This window comes from Carettochelys insculpta, chromosome 7 (assembly GCF_033958435.1).
Source record: "Carettochelys insculpta isolate YL-2023 chromosome 7, ASM3395843v1, whole genome shotgun sequence".
NCBI classification, from domain to species: Eukaryota; Metazoa; Chordata; order Testudines; family Carettochelyidae; genus Carettochelys; species Carettochelys insculpta.
This window is the reverse complement of record NC_134143.1, coordinates 64,915,967-64,940,744: the sequence shown is the minus strand read 5'-3', so window position 1 is coordinate 64,940,744 and position 24,778 is coordinate 64,915,967. Positions and strand designations below refer to the sequence as shown.

The following is a 24,778-nucleotide window of genomic DNA, read 5'->3' as shown; positions in this document are numbered from 1 at the left end:
GAAAAAATGATCTCATTGATATACAAATGTGGAAGTTTTTGCTGAGTTCACGTGTCCTGATTTTGAGACTATCTGCTGAAAAAAAATTTTTTGAAGCAGTTAGGATAAGATCTATTCAAGACACTAAACCTGTTGCATTTTTTAAAGTTCTCAATATGATGTATCTCTCCATGAAGACTATTTACTTAGTTTTAAAAAGGGAATAATTAAAAAAAATCTGTTTCTGTGAGAGCACCCTTTAAATAATAAGGCCAGTGTGTCTCTTGAAATAATCAGAAAACTCTTGTTGAAGAGTTTTTCTGCTTTCCAGAGGATGCTTTAAGGAAGTAACTAATGTTCTAATTCTGCAACATATAATGGGTGGGTATAGGAGTTTGCTCAAGCATTACATGTTGCAGGATCAAATCATAACTCTCCAACTTTACAGGGACAATGTCAAACTGCCTGTGCATAAAGTTCATAAAATGCTTTTAAAGTAGAATTTCTCCCTGCTCAGTGTTAAATTACAATAGGTGAAGTTTTCAGGCAGAAATGTGATTTTTTTTTCCCCCACCCCCGCACCGCCTTCCCACCATTGTAGGCAGTGTTTCTTTAACTATCAAAATACTTAAGGAAAATCTCATCTAATATTGAAAAAGAAAAAAGTATGGCCTTTTTTTTAAAATTGATTATAAATATCACATGGTTTACCAAACTGGGGAAAAAAAATCTATGCACCCATTTTGAAACACATCTAGGTAGGAAAATGTGGTTGGGACAAAAGGAAAAACTGCACTAAAGTGGGCCTTTAGTCCGAAATATATGTAGCGTTAGGTGTTTATAGACTAGCTAGATTGGTTGTTGGGAGAAAAGCTGGACTTTAATTTAGTTACAAAACCAAGCAATACTTTGCATTAGTTATTTGGCTCACTGCTGAAATAACACAGGAATGAGGATGCCCTCGCTAATGTGAACGTTGCTGAGAGAGGATGAGCAACTGAAGTATAGAATGAGGCAAATTAGGCTAGAATTGAATAGAAATGAATAAGCATTCAGTCTGTTTTAGAGATGTTATTTTGGGCACCTATATCTACATTTCATTAGCTTACTACGTAAAATCAGTCCTATGCCATTTAGATTGTTTTTCTTCCTGTTGCTGTTTCTTTTTATTTTGTGATGTATCTGTGTAGGTAGTAATTTAGGAAAATATCCCATCCACCAGGTGCAGGAACTAGCTGATTGTATTGAAATAATACCAGATCATTACTTAATTTATATGCAACATAGCAGAGCATATGGAAAGCATTATAAATCTATTTACAGTGTGTCTGGTCTGATGATAACATTGTATTACATTCCCAGGTGAGGCAATTTAAGCAATTGGTTTGCCATGTGTAGGCTGTGGAAATTAACTTCTAGCATGCTTGAGTAATAGACTTACTTCATTGTTATGCTCACAATTAGTATTATAGCAGAATTCTTACAATCTGGTTGCATGTACTCTACTTCATATGTAAAATCCAGGGGGTGTTACTGCAGATCACAGTTCTTAATTAGTTTAAGCTGAGTTAATTCATTTCATTTCTAATTTAGTCGTGCCTGCCCGTGAACACACTCAGTTCAGTAGGGAAATGTTAAGGCATGGGTCAAGTAGACAGATTGTTTAAAGCCAAATTGCCAGACAGAACTGAGCAAGTGTATCTGTTTGAACAGGGCTTTAAGAAAATCACCCAATCAGTATGCAAAAATCTTGTTCATAAACCAAATGAGATCTTCCTGGAATCAGAAATTATTCCTTGGTAGAAGGTCTGAGCACTGTAGTACATTTTAAAGCAGCTTCTGAAACTTTCTCTGTCTAGAAGTTCTTTTGGAAAGTAGCTGAGCCCCTCCTTTGTGTAACTGTGGGTGCTTGTATATGATACCACTTCGGATTCTGAGCTTGTACATGTGTACCAGTATTTTCAGTAATATGCATGAGTGGTTAACATTACTAAGTATGTCAGTGTACATGTACACACTTATAGTCATGAATTGCATTGTGTGTGTATACACATAGGAAAATATTCTACTGTATTTGACAAACCTGTACAGGAAAAACTGCACATGGGAGCTCTTAAACCCATATTGAGCTGCCCAGAAAATGCATTGGATTACAAACTCTGTAAAGCTTCTGTCTTTTCTAGAAACATACATATAAAGTACCAGCAGACAGTGGTAACTGACAACTAAGACTAAAAATGTTGACAATTTCTTGATTTGCCTGGTTAGCTTATGTATAGAAGTCATTAACTATTTATAAAATGCATTATGAATTGGGTTCCTTCAAACTGTAGCAGAATGTGTGACATTTCCAGCTCAAACCATCATGCTTGCATTTGGCTAAAGTACATATTTATATACATAGTGGATAGTTGTGAAGTTAAAAAAATCTATTAAATATATATTTATAGTTATGAGCTTTGTATTAACCTATTTTCTTATTGTTAATTTTGATTAGGAAAATGTTACCAAAATTACTACCGATATTTGTGTTTTTGTTAAAGTATTGATGTTTTGTACAAATCTTGATAGAGCATGGTCTTTTTATGTTATTGATTCATTTGGTGGTGAACTTGTGATGAAAAAGTAGTATAAAATTATCTGTTGATTAAGGCAAAGAGTTACACCTACCCATAGTCAAAAGATTATTTTCTTCAGTACAAATGCTCGTTTTCTAATCAGGCCACATCACTGTAATAAAAGAACAATGGTACAAACATTAGTTGCATTCATGTTGACAAGAAGGACATGTCTTTTTTTGCAAAAATGTTGTCTTGTCATAATGCACACTGTATCCTCAGACAGTCCCTTGCAAATTGGAACAATCACCACTATAATCATTCAGATGAATTATGTGAAATCAAGAACCCCCTCAAACTCTCTATAATTAGCCAAATGTTATATTTGATGACAAATTAATGGAGCATGATGTTTACCATTGCAAGGTAATATTGACATATGTGGTTAACATTACCAGTATTAATAGTGCTGAGCAGTTAAGTGAATTGGTATGACTGTACACTTAAAGTGCTAGGCCTCATGTAGAAATTGGTTCTTAACCAAAATTAATTAGATATCTACTATGTTGTCATAGCCATGCTGGTCCCAGGATATAAGAGAGATACCAGGATGGTGAGGTAATATCTCCTATAGCAGTTGGTCCAATAAAAACTATTACCTCACCCACCTTATCTCTCTAGATATTCATTGACATATATTTGTAATTTTCTTCCTTGTTTGATGTGCATCAAATAAAAATAGAAATATAATATAATTGAGCAATCTATGCCAATTTGTTGGCTTTTGGTGAAAAAAGAGAAAAACAAAACCCATCTCCATATGATAGTCTTGCATACTGTGGAGTGTTTTAGTCCCCCATAGTGATGAAATGAATAATTTAAACAGGCAGCTCTGATACCACAGCCTGTTTAAAGGTTCTCATTTCCTTTAATGCTGTAGACTACTTTTTGCTTGGTTAGAATGAAATTGCTTCAGCTGCAATCTCCAAATAGAGAAATAGAGATTTAGAACAGTTTGGTTTTTGCAGTAGGTCCCTGGTACATTTTTTTTTTTTTTGTCCTGGCTACGTACAGCTATATCTTTAGTATATAATCTAGTATTGAACACTAGCAGTGAGCCACAAATTGCTGAGTAAGATGATGACAGAGAAAGGGAAAACCACAATCATAGCAAAAAAAATTATGGCAAATAAGCTGCTTGGTTCACTGGTAGTCTCTTTGTCAGTGCTGACCTGTTTTCACATTACTTGATCTCAAATGTAATGATTTTCCATGTGTTTAGCACAATCTCTAGTAAAGCGTTGCTTGCATCCCAAACTGAAGCAACTTTTTGGCACAACCAGTAGCTGGATTGGGAGAGGTCTAGGATTCCTGTGTTTGGGCAGTGGTCACTACAGCTACTGCTGTAGATGGGAATTGGACTGCTTTGACAGAGCTGTGCAGGGAAGCTTCCACGGACCAAGTCCAGTCCAGGTGTAATAGTATTAGTTCTAGCCGCTTAGGTTTCCTCCTTTTATATGTATTAAAACATGTCATAGCTGTATTTAGTTTTTTGTACAAAGCTATAAAACACAAAGGAAAGTAACAAAGTAACGCACAATTTGGCCCAGGCCTAACTTTAAGGTTATGCTCTGTCTCTGGAATACTCTCACAAAATGGTGCCTGGGCAATCTGGGAATGGTGTTTGAGCCCTTGTTTTTGTTGTTCACAACTTTCGGTAAAATATACTAATGTAGGATAAATACTAATTAACACTTCTTGAGAGTTTGGGTTTGAAAAACTCAACAAATCATGACATGTCTCTTGTAACAGGCCTACGTTTGTCTTTCTGATTTTATCACTATTATAGAAAATAGAGTAAAGTTATATGTCCCAACATTGTTGTCCCCCAAAACTGTACCATCTCCCACCTCTCAGATTTTTATGGTCTTTTTTTCACTTTAGTTCTTTACATTCCCAGCACAAAGAAAACCTCATTTGTTTTCTGTATTTGTGATTTTAAACCCATTTTTGGACAGTGTACATTATTTAAAAAGTTGTCTTTTTGATGTGGGAAAAGCTCATTCTTCCCTTACTTGTTTAATGACATTACTACAGTTTTATTTCAAGAGTTCCCATTCCATATAATAGGATAGTTTTGGGTAAATGCATCTACACCTCTCTAAACACGTCTGCAGTGATTCTGACATAATAATTTACTCTGTTTTAAAATATTCCTGTTATCAAAATGGGAACTGCATACTGTAAAATCATGTGCTTTACTAAGCAGATTTTGTTGCTGTAACTTCAGGAATGTAAAACGTCACAGATATGTTCTAATTTTCTCCTTCATATATATATTTAGAAATCCTGCACTTGTGGAACTTTTCAGTAACTTTACTTGCAGATTTTCCTCAAATATGTATCCATTAGGGGGCTCTCGAGGTTTAAAATGATCAGCCTTGATACTGATGGCTTCGGAGCTTTACTTTCTAAGCCTTTTTTCTTTTTGTTTTACAGAAAAGGTCACGGATTGCCTACAGTGACGAGGTGCGGAATGAGCTCCTAGGGGATGATGGGAATTCCTCAGAGAACCAGGTAGGATGCTAATCAAGAAGCCCTAGTGGGTGGCTGGAGGGTGAAGGAGGTCATTGGCACACTGGGCTTCTCAAGCTGCTCCTTAACAGCATTAGCAACAACTCATGTGGAAGTGATACTGTTTAATGCAAAGCTGAGGTCTTAATCAACTTCAAAATGTTTCTTGGAGATCTTACATTTAACCCTTTACCTTGTGATCACTGTCTGCTATCTTTAAAAAAGTCTTTTCTTCTCTTTTCTTTATTATTTAGTACTTAAGGAATAACTTGAAACACACTGTTTGCTGATAGAGCCAGGGTCTTCACCTCCAACACATGTAAAAGGAATAAAAAAAGTACATAATGCAGCTTTGATAATAATGCAGTATAATTAAATCAACACTGGCAGGCAAAACAAATGAAAGTGAGCTCTCAGAATTCAACATTAGTTCTCACTTTCCTTGTGGGCCTTCTTTATTTTGCTAGGTTTTTTTCTTCATGATAAATATGCAGCTTGCACCAATAAAAGCACATAATTCTCTCGCCCACATTATGCTGGAGTAATAATGTTACTTTTTTATGAAAGGGTGCTTAATTATATAAGCTTTTCTTGAATTTTATCATGAAATGGTTTTTCAAGATACCGTAATCAAGATTCTTATAAAATTTTAAAAATGATGAATACTACAGTATTTTTGGAGAATATAAGCTACCTGTTAATACTTCATCTGAGGCTGAAACTTGTCTGTCTTATTTTCTACCCAAAAAATTAAACTTTATTGTAAACTAATTCCCTTGTCTTCCGTCAGACCAAAATTAGCATGTGGTCCATTTAAGTTAAAAGTTATTTTAAAGTTTACTTGAACAATATTTTTGCTGAGATAGAACTCAAATAAGTGATTTTACAAGTGACGTTTGTGAATTTAATGTTAAGTAATCATTTACCATACTTGGATACAATAAACTGGGGAGAAGTCAGCACCAAGTTCTGAAGTTTTTAATGAATTCTGCCTCAGTGATAGATCAGTTAAACTAAATAAAGATTTCAAGTTTTGTCCCCCAGTGTCTAAACTACTGAGGGTACAGTAAACTCTTTCATAACTGACATTCTATCATCCGGAACTCTCAAATAACTGGCATTTTAACCATAAGGAAATTTTAGGTACGTTTTTTTCCGTAAGTGCAGTATAGTGAAAGTAAATATAAATAAATGAGCAAAAGTGGTAAAAGTTTACAGTGTACAATACTGCAGTTGGTGGTAAATAAAGTACTCTGAATAAAATTTTGTTTCTTAATATCTAGGCTTGTTGTTCCTTTAGTGTTCTCCATTGCTAGATATACTTCTCTATCATACAGAATATTGAATATCCAGCAACCTCCTGTTCTTGGGGCTGCTGGATATGAAAGTATTTACTGCAAACACTGAGTCTTAAGCAAGGACAATATTGTAAAACCTATATTAAAGGGCTAACTGGTAATTTACATGATGTACTTTAATACACATATTGATAAAATCATACATTGTATTCAATCTAGTGTTAATTTACACTGTAAAAAGAGTTCTGTAGTAACTTTGGACAGATATTTAAATCAGCAGATACTCAAAGTAGACCTCTTGATATTTATTTATTATGGCAAGGGATTATTACAGAGTTTGAATAAACAAAGTTTTGGCATACAAAAAAGTAAATATACTAGGATAGTTTGTTTTAGGGAGAGTATTTTCATAATTTGCATGTTGTTAATATAAGTTCAAACATATAAAGGTGATAAGATGCAATTTTGGATTTTCACATTTTTTTACTATGTTGCTATTTTCACATTTCAAGAGAAATTTTTGTGAGATCAGACATGAAAGTGCAGTTGTGATAAGAAGTTTTACTTATAACAGAATGCCTAATGTGTGAATGCAAGATAAAATGTTATTTTTGCTTTTTAAGGAAAGTTGAATAACTGATTTATGGGCTCACTTTTTGTGAGTTTTAATCTATTTTCAAACCTCTCGGGAGGGACGGGGGACGGACCTGATCTCTAAAAGAATTATGTAATAGAAATTTGAATTTTTTGCCAGCCTTTTTTTTTTTTGGCTTTGAATTGACCACTTGTTATCTAGGATAAAATGTGGAAGGGGGAGGAAAATTCACTTCCCTTCAGAAATCTAAATCCACAATTGCAACTGATATCTTCAAATTGATATAGTTGTGCCACTGGCAATACTGTTTTGAACAAACTTTGTAAGTATGAAATTCTGCTGTGAAACTGGCTTATATCTTTTCAATACATGAAGGCTAATGTTCACAACTTCCTCATTTATTGACTGTTCCAATCCTTTCCCTCACTGTTTCACATTAAAATGTGATGATCTGTACTTGTTAGAACTAAGTAAATATTTAATCATAAGAGTATAATGTTGGATGCATGCAACTCACCAATTATTTCACACACAAACTTTTCAGCCTAAAGATTGACAGACCATTCGGTACCATTTTTAAAGTCAACCATCTATTTCAGTTTTGCTTATGTTATTTGTGTAATTAACTAATTATGCATTTAATCCAGTAACCCAAAAAGTTGATGCACCTGTGTACTAATATCAAAAGCACTTTTTAAACAGAAAATGTTACCTATCCACAATAACATCCCAATTCAATCAAAAAGTAGGAAATATTGAGGGTATCTTTCTGAGGTGTTACAGTTCGCTTTCGTTTTGTTTGACAAAAATCAGTGCAAGTGGAAGGACTAGCCCACAGTCTAACCCAGAATGTAAATATAATTAATTGATTGATTGATAGGTTGGGTTGACTTGGTGAAATGAAGTGATGCTTGTCTTTCTATGCAATACTTAATCCTATTTTTTTCCTTGATCAATAATTCAATGAAAAACAGCTGTTGGCCAAGAGTTGCTGCTTTAGCAAACTGGAATATTGGTAAACTCCATCAATGGAGGTGATAAAAATCAGGATAGAGATGAAGGTTAGCCAAGAAAGGCACTGATGAACTTGTACAATTCTTTAAATGGAACACTGGCAATCACATTAAACCTTTTTATAACTGTTTTCGGGGAGGAATGGTAAATAGAATTGAATAGATGGGTAGTGGATTAAACTCACTTAAAATAAAAAAAAATTGGGGGATGTGAAGAGTCAGTTGCCTGGCTAGTCTTTTTGGTTTTTTCCACTGTTAGCTCTTTAGTCATGATTCAAAGGTGTGGTTACAGGGATGTACACAACTAAGTTATTGGCAGGACAGACTACACCTGAGGTTATACAGATAAATACATAGAATTCAGTCTCTGGTTGTTCCTCCAAACAGATCTGAATAGGAGCAGATGCATATTACAAACAATTGCAAACAAGGATCTATTGGTCTTTCCCCTTCTTAAAAAATTATCATCATGTGTACAGACAAATATGTCTGAGAATATGTTGACTTCATGCTTGTGCCACGATATGATGTCTTCATAATAGGAGCAGTACATAAAAATTGATTTTTGGTAGGAAAATATATACAAATTCCAGCAATCAAAATGTCTTTTAAAATTAATCTATCTTTGTTTGGTATGGCCAGCACCAGTGCTTGTAAAGATGTATTTAAGAAATTAACTGCTTACTTCATATACATTAATTTTCTCCTAATTTAAATCCAGCAAACATATAAGGTAAAGAAACATTTTGAGTTAGAAAAATAGGAGACCAAAAATATCACCCTGCCCTACTGTGCACCTTTGGTGTTTTCATGTTTTCCAGCGGCGTTGTTTTAAGCAAGACTTTTATTTTCAAGGCTTATTTGCCATTCTGACTGGCAGCATTTATCAAATCCTTTGAAAGACACAAGCACCTCAGTGCATTAATATAGAACTTAGTTACTGCTTCAGTTTACTAGTTACTCAGTAGTTTTATGCCATGTATTTTTAGGTTTAAATAAGAAAGCTTTTTGTACCAAAAATATAGTGTGGATGTATTTGTAGTATTACAGATCAGTTTATTTGAAATATAATACAGTTGCCTTCAATTCTCAAACTAGTTTCATTAATATGGTTGCGTAAATCCTGATTAGCCAGAAGGCTAAATTCTATGAATATGTGTGTATATATTACATAATACACTTTATTGGTGAATTGTGGTAAACAAAGGTTGCGGCTACTTAATTTCTGACTACAAAGTTCTGATAATATTAGATTTGGGCTTGCTGTGCATAAAGTGCATCTAACTTCAGTTACAGACCAGGGGGTGAAGTTGGTCAATTTAATTCCCCAAGATCTAAAGAAGGTTGGTATCATTTCATATAGCCCTGGCAGAGCAGATCATTACCAGACACAAATCTGTTCGTTACATACCGAGGGTTTATAGCAAAATAAATACTGTCATCATAAGTTCAGAAAATTGCGTGTTCGACCCACGATAATGTGTAAAGGGCGTTTAATAGAGTTCAGCATTTATTCGTTATCTGTATGCGGACAGAGACAACAGTAGTGTTATCGGCTTTTAAAAAAAAAAAAACTTCGGTAGTTCTCTGTCATGTGACACGCCTCAGACACACGCACACACATGCACACATCCACACACTGTGGCGCAGTTTTGATTTTAGTCACAGCAGAAGGCTTAGCCACAAGAGATTGTGCTGGTTCAAACCAGCGTAAACCAGATTTTTTTTTTTTTGTAGCCTACAAAGGAACAGATTACCTCTTGTATCAAATTCCATATTGGGAGGGGGAAAATCTTTGTTTCAAATATATGCTGATTAGCATAAACTAAAATGGTTGCTGTTTACAGCAGAGCAGCAAACTTAATAAAAACAAATGCATGGAAATTACGAAGGCAGTATGTTTCCTTCAAGAACGTTGCTAGATGGGGGAAAAAAAATACATCTTCTGTTAATTTGAATGAATATCTGTCAGCAAACATTAAAAAAAATCCTCCATTAGCTAGCTTAGCTGCAAATCCTATGCAGAGCTTAAATTCAGCCATGCAGCACAAACAAGATAGAACATTTTTTGTTTGGGACTATTGAAAAAACAAATGTGCAGCATTTTGAAACTCTCACTGACTATAGCAGAGAGGCATGCCCCAAATGGGCTCTATTGCAGGAGAGTGGCTTTAAACTTTGGCCCTTTTAAGTATCATAGTTAGCTGAAGAATGGTGACCTCAGAAAGAAAAGATAGCTATGTGATCAACTCCCAGAACATCTCTTTCTAAAGAGATGTAATATTTGCCTTTTTGAGAAGGATGGCCATGGGGGAGGGGAAGAGAGTGATTTATGGTAGGCCAAGTATTTTATTTTAAGAACTGATTTGGTGGATAATGAATGTGGTTTTCTTTATATAAAAATTCTGGGGAGTTTCTTTTATCTTTTCAGTTTGTTACTGCAGTAGTTACCCTCCTAAGTTATGTGGTCAGTAGCCTTTTTCTCTCTTATTTTTTGGTAATGGAGTGAAGCATAGTTTAATTTTAGATTGATCAAATGAAATAGTAGGGAACCAATGGATGTTTTGGACTGGGTAGGCAGGAGGTATTCTCTCTGACTGGAGATTCTCAGTATTTGTAAACAGTCTCGTCGTCTACAGAAATTGAATACTAATCTTGTGAAATTGTAAACGAAGCATGGGCATGGACTGTGATAATTAGCTGTTGTCATTGCCTACTTCAATTGGAATTTGTGAAAAAACTTTTTTTTTTAAACAAAGACGGTTCCTTTGCATACCTTTGCAATTGTACTATTTTGCTCCAATACGACAAACTAATGTATCACTCTCCATTTTCACAGACACATCTTAAAAAGTAGTTGGTATTCAAATTAGTCATTCTTTTATGTAGAGCTTCCAAAATGACGTTATTCATAGCATTAAATGGGTAGATTGAAGTGAGCTGGACTGATTTAAAAACACGTTCATGTAAAAATATATGAAATGCAGTACTCCTAAATTAGGATGCATGTACACAGTGAATGTTTTTTGGAAGAACTGATGTTTCATGATATCCATAATATTTTACCTATTAAATTATTGTACCCTAAATAAGTAGCCTCTTACACTAAAGCACATAAGTTTGGTCAGTTTTAAATGGGGAAAAAGAAAGTTCCTACAGTAGGCTCAATAATAACATTGCACTTATATTATGAATAAGAACAACAATTGGTATACCAGTGAAAAACTAAAGAAATACTATTGTCTATTAATAAGTCAGATCTGTTAGTAAAATAAGAAACCAGTTGTCACAACTAAAAAAAATGCAGGAAACATATGATATACAAAACCACTTCAGCTGTACAATCTTAGAAGAGAGGAACAGTAAACTTGTTTTTTTCTTTATAATATAGACTTCTATGAAGTCATTCCCCTTTATTTCATGATGGTGTCTTAGATGTGGTTTAAAAGAGAATTTCACACTATTCTCTTTGTTTAATGTGACAGTGTGAGAAAGTGATCTTTATTCGTTCAAAAAACTCTGCATGTAGTCTATGTTTAGGTTCTTTTAATGTGTTTGTCTGTGATTTTTAAATGCTAAACATGTAAACAGATAAATTGTCAATGTTAATTCTGTATCCTGTCACACAACTGATCTTTCTTTCCTGCCATTTCTTTCCTTTTTATCTTTTTTGTGCATTCATGTTGCAGTTGATAAAATTACGTGAAGAGGTGAGTACTTTCTTGCTTTTTGTTGTCTAGCTTTCCCTTTAAAGCTGAGTTTCTAAATCTGAAAGTAGATCTTTTTGTTTGTTGTTGCAGTGAAATCTACACAAAGCAAAAATATTGATTACGTTGCTTAAAAATATTGACTATTGTGTGTCTTTTTTTCCCTAATAACTATCCACACTCATATGGTACTCCCTAAATCAAACCTTAAAAATTACCATTCTTTGATAGCAGAAAGCCATTGGAAAAAGAAGGAAAAAACCCATGATTTGAGCTGGTAATATTCTAACAGCTCAAATCATGGGTTTTTTCCTTCTTTTTCCAATGGCTTTCTGCTATCAAAGAATGGTAATTTTTAAGATCAGGCATAGTAATAATCTTGTTTACATCACAAAATCTTCGGTGGGGCAAATACATTTATATAGTGTTATAGTAAATGAAAGCACTGCTTTTGTGAAAACCTGTATTGTAACACTATCAAACATGTAATAACTTCATTATGCATTAACTTTAGCGTAAAGCTATTGAAATACCTATTGTATGAAAGTGTTGCATGCGCAGTGAAAATGTAGTACAAATAGATCTGCATGCCCACCCCCAATATTTATGATAGGGATTGTATGTGGTAGATCAGTATTGTGAAACATCTGTCCTTTCATTTAGAAATGGCTCATGGATATTTAGAGGTGGAAGTATAGATTCTTAAGATTGATCATGCAAATTTTGTAATACAGTATTTTCTAAAGTTAAATGTAGGATGAGTGTATGTGTTAATGCATGTGCACGCACACACAAAAGCAGGTGTTCGTAATTTTATTATTTCTTTCTAATTATTACAGATAGGGATTTAGTGGAATCATGGAAATTTAGCCTGCTAAGAACTAAATAGACTCCTGGAGATAGCCCCTACTAAGCACAATATTAACATTTTCATATGGTATGTTAGTCTTGTCTTTATTACCTTCTGACTGACCAACATGATGATGATGGTGATGAACTGACAAATCAATAATGGATATTGGACTCTGAAAAAAGTATTTATCGTACGTTCTAGGAGTGCTGATGAGAGAGACCTGAGAACTAACCCAATCAATAGCAACAAAGGGGAGTTCTTGATGTAACAAAGCTTTAGTTTTTTTTTTTTTTTAAAAGACCTTTCACCAGTGTCCCAGATGTACTGCTTGTCTCCCCTTCCCAGCCCAAAATGGATCTGATGTGAATGGAGTGATATGAGCAGGGCGGGGGGCAGGGAAGACTACACAAAAAATAACTCTAAGATCAAGTGAGAGCCCTCCCATCATTACCTAATTCCCCTCCTTAATATTCTCATTATCGTCCCTGTATTTAAACAGATCGGAATATTGTTGCAAAGATTCTAATAATGTGATTTCTGACATGTTAAGACCAAATATGACTTGTAGCAAAGGATAGTTCTTTAGGCTCACGCTGACCAAACTCTTTCACGGAAGTGCATATGTATGCATATGTGTGTATGTTTGTAGAAGGCTGTAATAGAAACAAATTCTTTTCAATAAGTCTTATTACTGAACATGTGTGAGATGCTTTCAAAATCCATTGCAGAGACTAAGAGTACAACTGCTACTTAAATAGTAATTTTTGTATAATGAGGGTTGTGAGCATTAAAAGAACCACATGCGAACGAATTAGTTAATTCAGCATTTGTTGCAAAAGGCCATGCCTTTGTGTTTTATCAGATCTTTTATATACTTAAAATCCTTTTTTATATCAGCATAATGAATCGTGTTGTATGAGGGCATACTGGTAATTTCCTCTTCTTTATATATTTTGTGAGTTGTTCCCCCCTCCCCCATCTCACTGCATGTTGTGGGAATCTCTGAAGTATATATCCAGCGAAGGAACTATAATTTTTGATAAATTGAATTGAGAGAGAAATAATTAATGTGTTGAGCGTCTGTGTTCGCAGTACTACTTAAACAATAGGCTAGAATTGTTGTATTTTTGTATTAGTTGCAAAACACATACTGAAATCCAAAAGGATAGTACAGTGTTTCAGGCATCGTTCTAAACTAGTCAAATAGTTAAGTATCCAGGCATCCCTACTTATAGCTCTCCTAAGGAGGTGTGAACTCATCTTAAAAGAAATTGTGATTGGCCATACTGCTTGTTAATAAAAAGTACACTTCCTCTCATTCCAAGGCTTTATTCTAATACACATGCAGTGCACAGAATTTTACAGAGGCTGTAGAATTGGTCTTTCTAGTTTCTGCAGTCTCCGTTTGAATCTAACCCATGTGGAATGACTAAATCTTTAGTGATTGCATGCCACTTTGCAAAACTTTCTCACATAATTCTGGATAGAGGCTCTTTCTGAAGCTCCAGGATAGACTATTTCACCTCTCTAACCACCTGACAAAGGGTAGAGAACAGTGCTGGAGAATGAGTTTGGGGAGGGGTGGGCAGGAGTTGAAAGCATCAGCTGCTACTGTAGTTCATTGCATTTCATGACCAAAAGGACAGTAGTTACCCAAAACCAAACACAGAATGCAAATAACCCCATCCCTTATGACAAAAATTATGTTTGATTGTAGAATTCTTAGGTGGAAAAGTTTTGAAATCTGAGGTAAGACGTAATATTGTGTCAACATTAGCACTGAATACATAATACTCTAGTGTTCTAATTGCTTACAGCAGGCCTGTGCTTGACTGGGATGTTTTGCATTGCTTTTTCAGTATTATTATTTTTCTTTTATACTGTACATAAACAAACACATTAGAATACATTTTGATTGGGTCAGTGTGCTGAATTTTAACATACAGTGTGAATTTTCACTTCTTCCTCACATGCACACTTCATCAGATCAAAACAAAGGATTTTTTTTTCATATCAACTGTATGACAACACTAAATACTCTTCTGTAATTAGAAGGTGATAAGAAAGCTGTGCTGAGAGCTGCTGGAGACTGTACCTGCTGTATTTAAAGTGTCTCTTTTTAACTTTCTGAATTCTCATCTTTTGAACCCCAAATTATTATTATTCTACAATATCATCTTTACTTTCTTAAGGAAACTATTGCAGACCATGACATTCTTTGTAAAATTTTAAACTAACATAAATTGAGTCTTACTACAGTTTTGTTATTAATTGCTTTGTAATCTTATTTAAATAGGGAGTGTGAGCCATAGGGGAAAAGAAGCTGCTATTATGAAAAGCGACCTTAAAAAAAAAAGTTATTACATAACATTAACACTAATTATTTAGATTGGCCATGAATCCTGAGAATACTTACCACAGTAACTGTTTGTTACAATTTCAATTAGAATATCATAACTTATGTTTTAAAATGTTAAGTGCTTGCACTGCTTTTTTTTTTTTTTTTCTTGGTGGCCTGCCCCCCATGAATGTAAAGGCTTTTGTGCAATTTACTCTTAACCTATCCACTGTGTATTAGACGACTCTATTAATTATTATAGACTGTTATTGCAGCTTTCCTGACCTTCACATTGGGTCCTGTCTGTGCTGATCTAAATGCATTGTTTTAATGATTTAAAAAAAAAAAATCAAGGCGAGCTTTGATGTGGCTTTAGCTGCCTCGATCGTCTGGCCGCATCTCAGAGATGTGTCACCTATGCCGGGAGGGAATAGGGAAATCACGTTTTGAATGGTAATGATAACATACTAATCACTTCCTTTCTTTGAAGATAGAAGCGAGATATTCTGTCAGCATCCCTGGCTGCTAGAGCTTGGAGGCATTGGTCTAGGTGTATTAGCTTAAGTGTGCATGTCAATACAGCTTGCATCTCCCAAGATCCATAGGGGCTCATTAGAGCAAGGTAGATCGTTTCAGTAGACAGCCATTCCGATAATGTGTATGGCACCTCCTTTTTTTTATTATTATTAGAAAGCATTCCTTCGATGATTTTTTTAATGACATCTGTCAACAAGGCAAAGTTATAGGAGTTGTTTTTGACACATACCAAAACAGTTTTTTTGGATGAAGGAAGTGTGGTGAAAGTGTGTCTGATTAGTTTATATGTATTTTTGACAGTTTGATCAGAACTAGTCTAGGATTAGTACTCTAAGAAGAAGTAAAACTTATATTTTGAGAGTAGTTTATAGATGGAGAATAAAGGAGTGAAAATAATCACTTCCCCTTTTCACTACCACTATTTATTGTAAACATGTGTACAGTGCAATATTCTTGCTGGAGTTTATAAAGTATTTTTTGCATGAACATGCAGTTATCCTTTTACATGTTTTGATACATGGCATTAGACAAGTGTTTTATTGCTGTTTGTGTTCTTTGTATATAGAATTTTGTTTTTATATAAAAGTTTACATGAAGTAAAAATATACTCCACTGACTATTGTTAATATTAAAAATTGCCACTTGCAATAAAAAGAGATTTTTGTGCAATTATTGTTCAATGGAAAGTGTGGATGTCCATATTTAATAAAATGGGGGAATAAATCTTGAAGCTGATCTTCAGACAGTACCCATATATAGCAGAATCATTAGATTTGATCAGAGTGCTCATGAAATAACAATATGCACTGTTTCATAACAAAATGATTGGCACATATAATTATGACTGATCATAGAACCTGCCTCTTCCAGTGGTGCTTATAATAGGCTATTCCATAGAATATCTGTAGATATTTTTATGTTTTGCAATATGAAACATAATTAAAAGGTGGGGGGAAAGAACATTGTAGACTGTAGTCTGATTTTTTTTTTTTTCTTTTTCTTTTTCAGAGGGCACATCTGCTCGATAACACAGAGAGGCTGGAAAGGTCATCTCGGAGACTAGAGGCTGGATACCAAATAGCAGTGGAAACCGGTAAGAATTCTGAGAGTGAGCAAATTGTCTTGCTTATGCACAGCAGTCTTCACAACACATGACATTTCAGGGAAACTTCAAAGGCGAAGCAGAGACAGCAGCCTGAGATGTGGTTTACATATTGGGGAGACAATTGGGAGCTTATTTGCACTTATCTTTTTTCAAGTTAAAAGGCATGACATCTACTGAAAACAGTTCCTGAGGTTTAAAAGTATACATCTGAAAAGAGATGGAATACTTTGTCTAAATTCTACATTTGTCTTAATGTGCAGTTACATGTTGTCAGTTTATTCACCCGCAATGATTGCTAGCACACACTGTAGACTCCAGTTGTTTTTGTTTTTTTTACTTTTATTGATACATGTAAAAATATTTTAATAAATCTGTACAATATTAACCAAAGAGAAATAGTCAGGTTGCCAACTCAAGTTTCTTGAAATCAGTTCTGCAGCAGATTGTTCAGGTTTTGTGTACAATGTAGGCATAAAATTTTACTTTATTTTGTTAATTTTTTACAGATTTAAAGGAAAGAAGAGTTAATCAAAGCTTAATTTATAACTTTTATTACTGACAGTAACTCTCTTCAGTCAGTTCTTTCAAAATGTTTTCATTAAAATATACTCATCAGTAATTTAAAAAACTCCACAGTAATAATTTAGCCCCAAAGTCTAAGCTCCTTAGATGAATACATTTTTACAAAACTAGGGAAGGTTTCATATAATGCCTATGCTATTGTAAAAGTAAACTCATTTTCTGTGAGAATATTCTAGTTAATGGATATATGCTGGTATCCTACAGGATCTAATATGTATAATTTAAATGGTAGACTAACCTTACTGTGTTTGTTAAATAATTGGCATTGCTAATATGTCCACATTTAAATTATTCTGGACTTTGTGACAACATACCTTATGAAAAAGGGAAAATTCAATAATCATTTCACGAAGAGTTCAGACTAATGGAAATGAACACCATAAAAGTAAAGATGGCCTAGGTGTAGATTCTCAGGGTGTTTTGTCAGTGACCATAACTCTTGGTTAGAAGGACTGTTCTAATGAGTTAGAAATTCAACTCTGCTTTGTTATCTTCTCATGTTCTTGCCTAAGCAAAAGTTTTGTAGGATTGCTGTCTCTCCAGTTAGGGGTTGAAAGTAGCTTATTCCTTCTTTATACCCTTTGCAATATAGTATTTTAAAAAGAGACGTCCTGTTAATGCTTGTTACCTTTGTCTCCATGGCCATTTCTGTTAAGATACATGATTATGGGTTAGGCCTTGGCAGTTGTAAACTGACAATATCACTGATTTTCTTGGACTTATGTTAATTGAAATCCACTGATGATCTGTGCCTCTATATCCCTCTCTGTGATGTATGGTGCAGTTTTTGTTTATAAGGTTTGCAGACATTTTTACTTGGAAGTATTAGCATCATTGGATATAATTTTCTACTGCAGCTTTTTGTGGGAAGAAGATCAGTAAATATTAGGTCCCAGTGCTGAATATGAGGACGAATGCAATACAAGTAAGAGTGAACTTTCTACAAATGTGGCTCTATTGTATTATCATTCTATGTTGTGTTCTGTGATTGATTCTTAAATTGGTTTTCAGACCTAGATCTCCCATGGGGTTGAAGGGAGAAGTTGACAACCATTAAATGTCCATTGTATTATGGGTTTTTAAATATGTATAAAGCCCTTTGTGATAAAATCAGATTACTTCTCATTTCTGGAATGCTCAGTAGTTCAAATTCACTTTAGGACTCCCTCTATAATAATTTTTGTTATTCAATGGCAGCTCACAATATAAAACATATATTATACTGTTTTAAACCTCTTGTGATGTCCCAAGGATTAATCTGAGATCACTTAGCAAATTTCACACAGGTTCTTAGCACCACATGTTAACTCTGCTACTATAAATTGGAAGGGTGGGGTTTTTTTTGGCCATTTCCCTTTCTAAATCGTTTACTTTTCCAGTCATTCATGTATTTGGGACTAGAAGCTGAGAACTGGTAAAAAGATCTAACTTCATTATGACTTCCTTCTTTCAATGGGCAAGCACCCTAAAATACTAGTGCCTCAGTAGGAGGCATTTAGCAGTTTATGACTCACTGTTACAGCTGCTCCTGCTGATCTGTCCAGGAATTAGATGTTCCACCCCAGAAAGCTCATGGTTGGATAGTGCCTTGCCCACAGTTACCTGTCTTCTGTTTGTGTCTCCACCACTTGTCAGGCGCCATGTATGTCCTGGCCCATGGTAACCTTTCCTTCATGTTACTGCACCGCATTAGTGCATGTGCTCTAAGGTTCTCCCATCCTAGGGAACCCAACTGCCCTATATCCACCTTGCCTCAGTAACTTGCTGCCCCTTATCATCAAGCCCCTCCCTCAGGAGTAAACTGTAGTCTGAAATGGCCACTTACAATTGGCAAGGGGATGTCTTCTCTGCCTCTGACTTACTCTTTGCAGTCCTAGTACTCCTCAGGCGTGGAAAGCAAAGCCTCAGCCTGTGAGTTTGCCTGACCAGAGCTTGCCAACTCTGCCTAACCCCAGCACTGCTGTCTCTCAAGTATCTCTCTAGCCTACCTGTCAACCAGGTCCTTCTTGCTCCACAGTTAGAGCAAGAGTGCATGCTCTTCCTCTCCTGCAGCCTTTCTTATAGGGCCTAGCCAGGCCTTGATTGACTGTCTCTAGCCTTTTTCTGATTGGGTCCCAGCCCTCACCCATGCGTATTTTAAAACTTTACTGGCTAGAGTGGCACAACTTCCTCGTCACAAGGCAGCATACATCACCATAGCCACAGTCCGATATGAAATCAAGTTAGGTTCATATCTATGGAAATTGTGAATGCTTAATATATGGGGGGACCTACTGAACGATTAAGGATTAAATTTCCCATATTCCAGGAGACCCAGATGAGGGTTTTGGCACCTCATGACTAATTAATTAATTTCAGTAAAACTGAAGGTTGACTGGATTCTTAGTACTGAGATGCATTTCAACTGAAGTATCCATAAGGATTCCTTCCTAATTTAACAGGTGTTGGAGTGCTGATATACTAGCACTGCATTTATAGGTTCAGTCCAAGCTCTACTTAATTACATCTTAGTGATTTAAATGCATTGAGCTGTATTTCATGTGGTTCAAACTACAAACAGGTCTCATGTTGTACGATTTTTGCCAAGAAAGTATTTCTTCTGTGGATTATGTTCTTGATGGTCTCAATTCTGGCCCTAATGACTGGATGAGACTTAATGGCTGACATGTTTGTAAATTCTACTTGCCCATGTAATATGGGTTGGGGGGGGGAATATTATTTTTTCGTATGTAATATTCCCCACTGTTGTTGTCTGCCTGGTGCCAAGACTTTCTCTGGATTAATGGGAGACTTTTTTCCAGTTTGTGTGCAATACATTTTATAATTCCTTAGGCTCAATGTTAGTTTCATCCAAACCAAAACCTAGCGCCTCCTTCTTTTCCCTGTACAGTAAGCATAATTCAGGAGTGTATCTCTCTCTATGCAATTTGTGTATAATATTTGTGAACAGGATAGCTTGTCTAAACATGCAGAACTTCAAAGGTGTTGAGTTCATCTTCAGAAAAATAACTGAAGCGCAAGTGGTCAGCAATGTATTACATCAGTGAGGGCGGGGACTAAATCAAACTCATTTGAGGCCATCGTAGTTGGACCGTTTTTTCGTAAGACATTCCTAACTGCTAAATTCTTTCTGAAGGAAAATACTGAAATTAATATCTGGACTTCACCACATATCATGAATATCTCCAGAGGAAGTACAACCACTAAATGCCATCCAAATCCATATGATATAAACAGTATTAAAGATATCAGTAATGGTTTCCTTTTTTCCCTGATCTTCAGAGGCTTCCACAAAACTTAGTAGATGTGATTTCTGTGTAACATAACCAGTTTCTGCATCAGTGAACTTTGAGTTTTTCCTCCATGAATGGTGAATATTGAATATACTAGTATGTCTCTCAATGCATCTCAAGTCCTCTGTACTACTGGAAAGATTTGCATGCTAAGTGAAAAATTGCTTGCAGTGAATCTCAAAACTTTGGACTGTCTTCATATCTCCTACTCACAAACAACCTAGCTATAAAAATGTGGAGAAGATCCATCAGAATCTAGACTTCATACATTACTCATGCACTGGAAGTTTGCAGTAGTGTTTAGTGTTTGGAAGTCTGAATGAGACACTGCAAATACAGTTGACAAGAGTTCTGAACTTCCATAAGCGTGTAAATCTAATCTCTGTGATCATGACCAGGAACTTCAGTTCCTCTGTTAGGATGTATCCTACCTTTGAAATTGTTTCAGATGCCTTAGAGGCTAGCCAATAGTAATTCAGTTCTACTGTATGAATGGGGAAGGGCCATCACAAAAAGGACATCCTTTTTTTCCAAAATGTTTTTTCTATGGCCTGTGGTTAAAACAAGGTTTGACCTGTGTTTGTTTCAAATACAAAGTCAAAGCCCAGCATCTTTTACTCTCCTGTTATCTTCTCTTGATTGTCGGAGGTGTTTCAAGGTATGGCATCAGTGATACGGTTAGTCTAAATCAGACCATACTATTAATAGTTGAGGGTTTGTGAGCAGTACTGGACATTTAAAGAAACAACTTCCATTCAGATGACTGGAATGTGTATAGAGAGCTACTGGTGGAGTTGCAGCCTGCGATTTATGAATGTCTATCTGAACAAGGTACTGCCTTAAACTAACTGTAGTACATATTTTTGCTTTTGTGACTGGGTGAGTTTGAACTGGTTAATGATATGTCTGTACATCCACAATGTTATGTGATAGCTTTGGACTGCTCTTAATTTCTTGGTGGGACAGCACTGATCATGAATCCCTGCCTTGAAGGACCTTCTCCCTCCCAGAGTTCTGAGATGGTTCTGCTGTTAAAGTATGTTCTAAGTGGGATAATTAGAGGTACGTTACATGAGTAAAAGTAAAATATGTTATCACAGAAGTTAAACCTGAAAATCTACAGCTACACTAAGAGCATTCCATTGGACATACAGGATTTAGAGCATGTGTTATACATCACTTGATAAAACACTTTAAACCAGAAGAAAATAAAGTGTGCTGACTCAGTATAGGAAAGATTTAAATAGTTCTGAAGCCCCTTATTAAGAACACTGCCTAACAGGTATACAGGGAAAGCTACACTGTCAGCCTCACCTAAATGGGTCTCTATTTTTATGGATGCACAGTTTTGCTGGAGCAATTAAGATCACTTAGGCATCTGTGCCTCTGATTTGTGTTCAAGTTCACACATATCTACATTAAAGTAATTACTGCAAATGTAAAAATAGAAGTCAGGTTTTAAAAATCTGTCCTCAAATTTCCAATTCCTCTTGCTAAAGATGTACTCTTGTCCCAGATATTTACACTTACTACCCACCTGTTTTATCTCTAATGAATTATTCATACATGTGTATGTGAATATGGTATGTAAAACCTTTCATTAGAGAGAGAGTGCTTCTGAGGTAGGGCACATATACCAATATCGTCTTCTCAGGCATTTCTTTGATATCCACAACGAACATTTTTCTACTGAAATCTTAATCCAAAGTTTCTATAGTGAAATGAGTTTTTATGCAGCTCTCAGTTGCCGTCAGGAAGAAGTTTTTCATGATCCCTGTTTCTTCTTCTTTGAGGTGTATTTCACATTTCATATATAAATTCTTCTTTTCAGGCTGATTTCTGTTAAACTTTGTGTCAGAAATTCATTTGGAAATATTTCATTTCTAAAATTTTAAGCCCTCTGTGTCCATCCACATTCTCAGTGTTTTGCATGTAGGGGTGAGGTAGCCTCTCTGTGGGTATCAAGTCCCAGAAAGGGTGACCATATCTCCATGTCCCAAATATGGGACGGGGAGATATTGGGGGGAGGGGTGGCTCCTCCCGACTCCTCCAAGCCCTGGGGAGCTGGGAATGCGGCGGCAGCCGCTGGCCCCCTCCCAAGAGCCCCAAGAAAGCTGCAGCCACCAGCGATCCTCCAGAGCCCTGGGGAAGTGGCAGCTGCCAGCCCTCACCTGGAGATCCAAGGCTGAGGGAAGTGACCTACCTGCTCTCCAGCCAGCAGATGTGCCTGCACAGCTGCTGGTGGAAAAGGTCGGGGGGGAGGGCCCAAATATGGAATAATGAGTCCCTTGTAAAAAAAAAAAAAAAAAAAAAAAAAAAGTACGGATGCCTTTTTGGTGCCCCAAATATGGGACCGTCCCACCGAATACGGGATGGTTGGTCATCCTAGTCCCAGACTCTTGTGCTGTAGAGAGCAGAGCAAGACTTCCCAGGGAAGAGCCATCCATCCCCAGTGGAAATGAGTTTTATTCAGTATTTACAAGGACTGCCTATTCCACAATGAATCACCATCAGTGGTGATGCTTTGCAGTTTGTTTTGTGGCACAGCTCTGGAAGCAACTAGTTGAATTTAAAGCATTATTTTTCGTTTAAACAATTGAATAATTTCATTTTGTGTACTGTTGACTTCACTTTTCAAATGGCTTATGTTCTCTTCTGCTTGCAATTATGTAGCATGTTAAAGAGGTCTCAACTGAGAATAGGGACCCCTTGTGTTAAGATTATACTTGCCCAAAATAAATACAGTCCCTGCTCTTAATCTAAACAGATGAGGCAATAGAAGAAATGTTAATAAATTGACGGGCATTTTTGTAGCAAGTGGTCTGCGGTCCTCTTTCCACGGTAGAGAAACTGCTTTCATTTTTTCCTTACCCTTCATTATTGCACTGGATGCATTAACCACCAATCTCAAATATCACTAAGGGGTCACTAATACTGGGATTTAATCTACTGCATATACAGTTTGTATTAAAATGGTGATGCCTTACTGCACTCATTCATTAACCATTCCCAACTATTATAATTCACTAGCTATTCTCAACCATCTGGCCATTGGCTATATTGGTGATATACTGGCGCAAAATGACTTGGGAACATGTAAAGGGATGTAGCTAATGAGGAACCTGAAACGGATCCTAGAAATTTTTCCAGGCATTCACATTAGTCAGATATGCTCCAGAGTAGGGATTAGGATGGGAGGATGAGGTGGACGAGACCAGGAAACACATGAACAAGGAAATGGCCAAATTCCTGGTGTCTGGGGGCTGGGGCGGGGCAGGAGAGTAATTTTGCATCCTGACCATCTGTGGAGTTATTTGGGGAGGATGTTGTGCAGCTGTCAGACTCAGGTGCCATCACATTTTTGGTATGAAAAAGGACATTGGGAGATGTCTGGGAATCCATCGGGGTGTGGGGAGGAGCAGCCAAGCTAATGGCTTGCACCTCTTTGTGGTGGAAGTTGAGTGTAAGGACTCCATAAAAGAGGAAGAGCGTACTGGGGGACTTCCGTGATTGGTATTGCAGAGAAGCTAACCCCAATCATTATACTCCAGCTTACTCCTCCTAGAAGGAGTGGGGGGAATAGTTGGTAAGGTTCCGAGAAAATGGATCTGTTGGAAGGACACGGGTGGAAAAAAGGGGAGGGCTAGTAAAAGCACCCCGGGTTAATTATGGGAGAAATTACGGGGCACTACTTTTGTAGTCCATCTTATCTTCCAGGTAGTCCAGACCTCTAATTATAAAGATATGGCCTGATTGAACCCATATCAAATATCTCCTATTCTATTCTCCTTTTGGCATAGCCAGACAACTGCTCTTTCTGTACATTTCTATTATATTTTTGGCAACACCATCATCACAGTTTTGGGGAGGAAAAATGAGGTCCTTTGCAGAAATGGGTATCCAAATTACTTAGTATGAAGTCCCATTGAGCGTTTGTGTTGACCAGAAGCTGCCTCTTTAAGCATTTTACAGATAACCAAGGACAATTTTTCCCCCTTCAACATAAATTCACTGAGAGAAAATGTATCTTTTTATCTTATCTGGCTTTTATAATACCACAGATTTCTCTCACTATAGTAAGCACAGGCTCTGAGTCTGCAACACATGTAAGCACATGCCTAACTTTTAAACTCAGGAATAGTTCTATTGACTTAATAGGACTGCTTGCATATTTTAAATATTGCAGTGAACTGAGGAAGTGATTTTACCAAGCTGGAGCTGGGGTAGGCGACCATGAGGAGGCATCTTTTTTTCTACCGCATCTTTATTATACCTAAATAAAGTAAGAGAAGGCAAAGCAAGAGACAAAATTCCAGTTTACTTTCAGATATAGAGAAACACTGTTA

At 36.1% G+C, this 24,778-nt stretch overlaps 1 protein-coding gene across 11 annotated transcripts in view; it reads left to right on the top strand.

Annotated features, from left to right (window-relative positions):
* The window catches only part of VTI1A (vesicle transport through interaction with t-SNAREs 1A), a 369,140-nt gene that overhangs the window by 75,927 nt on the left and 268,435 nt on the right, over positions 1 to 24,778 (top strand). For 8 of the 11 annotated variants that reach the window (XR_012646187.1, XR_012646188.1, XR_012646185.1 and 5 more), the window contains exons 4-6: positions 5,037 to 5,114; positions 11,707 to 11,727; positions 16,461 to 16,545. Coding sequence is in view for 7 of the 11 variants with exons in the window: in XM_074999170.1 (XP_074855271.1) it covers positions 5,037 to 5,114; positions 11,707 to 11,727; positions 16,461 to 16,545 (184 nt within the window). In the remaining 4 variants the exon portion in view is untranslated. The remainder of the gene's footprint in view (positions 1 to 5,036; positions 5,115 to 11,706; positions 11,728 to 16,460; positions 16,546 to 24,778) is intronic. The other 3 variants (XM_074999171.1, XM_074999169.1, XM_074999174.1) reach the window with 1 other exon arrangement.